Raw genomic sequence first — 3,351 nt, 5'->3', positions numbered from 1 at the left:
AAGTATTTGTAAACATTAACCACAGGCATTGTAAACAACATTATCATACCATCTTTTTCTTACACTTATACACAAATCCACCTGTTTGAAACACAATGATAGTATCACTTTTTTCTTATCTTACACTTTTAATTGAAGCGTTCACGCTGCGCTTTGTATGTTGTTTTACTGAGTCTTCAATCCAATGACAGTTCAGGACAGTAAAATGACATCAAGTTTTAGATACGAACAATTGGGAGAGAGAGAGAGAGAGAGAGAGAGAGAGAGAGAGAGAGAGAGAGAGAGAGAGAGAGAGAGAGAGAGAGAGAGAGAATAAATGAATGAATGAATACATCTTTATTTTCCAACGGTGAATACATTAGCACTTTGGCCGACTTACACATCTGCCGTGTCTGAGAGACACACAAACATATACGCACACATATACCACAGTGAGAGAGAGAGACAGACAGACAGACAGAAAGACAGACAACGGACATAGATAGAGACATACAAAAAGGCTGTGAAAGAAGGAAAGAAAGGAGGCGCACTACTTACTGTAGTATTGTTGGAAGGAGCCGAGAGAGCAGAGGGAAGAACCTAAGACGAACAAAAACGGCAACATCAGACGACCCGCCATGCCGACAGAGCGTCCAAGACACAGCGTATGTACGATGATACTGGGCAATGCTGTGCAGTGCTCTGTGTTGTGTGTGTGTGTGTGTGTGTGCCCAGCCAAACTACAGTAGTCTACAGGATGTGAGACTCTTGAGTCTCTCTCTCTCTCTCTCTCTCCTTGTGTGTGTGTGTGTGTGTGTGTGTGTGTGTGCGCGTGTGTGTGTGTGGGTGTGTCCCCAGCCAAACTGCAGTTGTCAAAAGGTTGTGAGACTCTTGAGTCCTGACTCTGTGCGTGCGTGCGTGCGTGCGTGCGTGTGTGTGTGTGTGTGTGTGTGTGTGTGTGTGTGTGTGCGTGTGCTTGTGTGTGTACGTGTGTGTGTGTGTGTGTGTGTGTGTGTGTGTGTGTGTGTTCGCGCGCGCGCGCGCGCGCGAGTGTGTATGTAAATGCGCGCGTGTGTGCATGTATGTGCTTGTGTGTGTGCCCGTACTGCGTGCGCGCGTGCGCGTGCGTCTATGTGCGCGTGTGTGTGTATGTACGCGCGCACACAAAAGCAGAAGCAAAGAGAAGAAGTAATGACTGGTTCAAATGAAGTGGTTGCCGTTGTAAATTGTGTGGTGGCTTCTCTGACTAATACTGCTGACAGCTTTCGGAAATTGTGATGAACAGTCAGCAGTCGAGCAGATCTGGCGCTGTGCGCTTCCCCCAACAGGATATCCGCACGCCTTTCAGCTTTTTTTTTTTCTGGCTTTTTTTTGTGTTTTGTTTTGCTTTTGCTTTTCTAGTTGACGTGGATACAGTAGAGCAAGACGTTGGTGTCGTGTCTTGTCTTGTTTTGTCTTGTCTTGTCGTGTCGTGTCGTGTAGTGTCGTGTCATGTCGCGTTGTGTCTTGTCGTGTGTCGTGTCGTGTCGAGTCGAGTCGCGTCGAGTCGAGTCGCGTCGCGTCGTGTCGTGTTGTGTTGTGTCGCATAGTGTCGTGTCATATTGTATTGTGTTGTATTACATTGTATTGCAACACTTTTTTCTCACAACAGATTTCCCTGTGTGAAATTTGGGGTGTCCTCTCCTGGGAAAGCGCTTCGCCACAGTGCAGCGCCACATTTCATCTTTATTTTCTCTTAAAAAAATGCAAGTGCATCTATTTTCCTATCATTTCTTTTTTTTTTTACCAGGGTCAAGCCTTTTGTTGTCTTGGGTTCATTTACGTGCGGTAAGTTCATGCTGCAAACGGGACCTCGGTTTATCGTCTCAGACCACCTCTCAAGGTCTACTGGAGGGGAAGACAATTACCCCTTGTCCGCCGCTACAAGAGGCTAGACGTGAAGGCGCCGACCATACACTTTCTGATTTAACATATTTCAGTTGACACAACTGATTGAAATGAACAACTGTACCAACAATTTTACATTGACACGCAGAAGCACACAGCAGCATCAATCCTCATGTGATTTAAAACTCTGCCAGTTTTTACTGAAGCGAAGCAACCATAGTTATTCTCACTAAGATTTGATGATCACTGGTGTCATTTTGTCGAACTCTTGAGAATGACACGTTTTTCACGAATGTCACCATGCAACGGAACAAGAAACGTAACTCGTCCTCCCTTAGAAATCCACACATTTGACAGAGACTGTTGCAAACTTATGTGAACTGAAAAGGACAGAACAATTAATAACAATACGTTTATTTACATAACGCATAATTAAATTATTTTGTTCAGAGCGCTTTACAATTCAAACGTTCAAATAAATGTATTGTTAACATTTAACATTACATCAGGCATAGTTTTCGATGTCGTAGGAAGATTCCTTGAAGGGCTGTTTGATATAATGTGACAAAGACTGCAGATGGAGCGAATCGAGTACGGATATGTTGCTTTAATTTTGTTGGTGTGTTCGTTTAAATACGCAAACCTGTCACAAGTGCTGACAAAAGCGCACATACAACAATTAACTGTGCTCACACACACACACACACACACACACACACACACACAGAATACAGAGTAATTTCTCTCATTGAACAGCAATAAAGTAAGTATTTTATTCAAATGGATTGTCATTCTCGTGCCTTGTTTATATGTTTAACACTACGATTTGATTTCTCTGATTGAAGACAAGAAAGTATTCTATTAGAATCGGCAGCGATTCTCGTGCATTTTTCAAGTGTCTTACACTACAGTCTACTAATTCACTGATTAATTTCTCCAATTGGAGACATTAAAGTATCCTGTTTGATCGGTTATTGGAAGTAACAATATTATATGTCAGTTTGACGTCGTCATAATATAGTCCTATTGTTTATCTATCTGGAAAATACCCAGCTCCGCAGGAAGCTGACTTCAGCTGATGTCAGTAACATGGCGGATGGCCTTTCTTCAGTCACTAGCTAGAAGTCTACTTCCGGCCTGCGATAGTCATTGCTTTGTTTACACGCAGTGTCTTCTTCGAAACTTGAATCGTGGAAACAGGACCTGTCGAGATGAAAGTTCACGTGGCAATTTCGTAGTTGTAGATACACCCACTCGGCGTGTCAAGGCCACTGACGTCTGTCCGGTCGTTATAGTGGTGGTGGTGATAATGATGATGATCAACAACACCATCATCATCATTAATAATCATAACAACGATAATGATAATAATAATAAAAATAGAAGCAGTAATAGTAGTAGTAGTAGTAGTAGTTATCATTCTTATTATTCTTATCATCATCATCATCATCATTAATAATCAGATAACGATAATGATAATGATGA

General features: G+C 42.5%; 1 protein-coding gene across 1 annotated transcript in view; it reads right to left on the bottom strand.

The window, feature by feature from the left end:
* Window positions 1–654, bottom strand: part of LOC143295987 (uncharacterized) — a 31,954-nt gene extending 31,300 nt beyond the window's left edge. Inside the window, exon 1 of the mRNA XM_076607711.1 lies at window positions 538–654. Within this exon, the coding sequence (XP_076463826.1) occupies window positions 538–619 (82 nt within the window). The 5' untranslated portion in view covers window positions 620–654. The remainder of the gene's footprint in view (window positions 1–537) is intronic.
* Window positions 655–3,351: the final 2,697 nt, after the last annotated feature.

The sequence above is a fragment of the Babylonia areolata genome, chromosome 21 (genome assembly GCF_041734735.1).
Source record: "Babylonia areolata isolate BAREFJ2019XMU chromosome 21, ASM4173473v1, whole genome shotgun sequence".
NCBI classification, from domain to species: domain Eukaryota; kingdom Metazoa; phylum Mollusca; class Gastropoda; order Neogastropoda; family Buccinidae; genus Babylonia; species Babylonia areolata.
The sequence above is the reverse complement of the archived record's forward strand: the minus strand, read 5'-3'. Positions and strand labels throughout refer to the sequence as shown.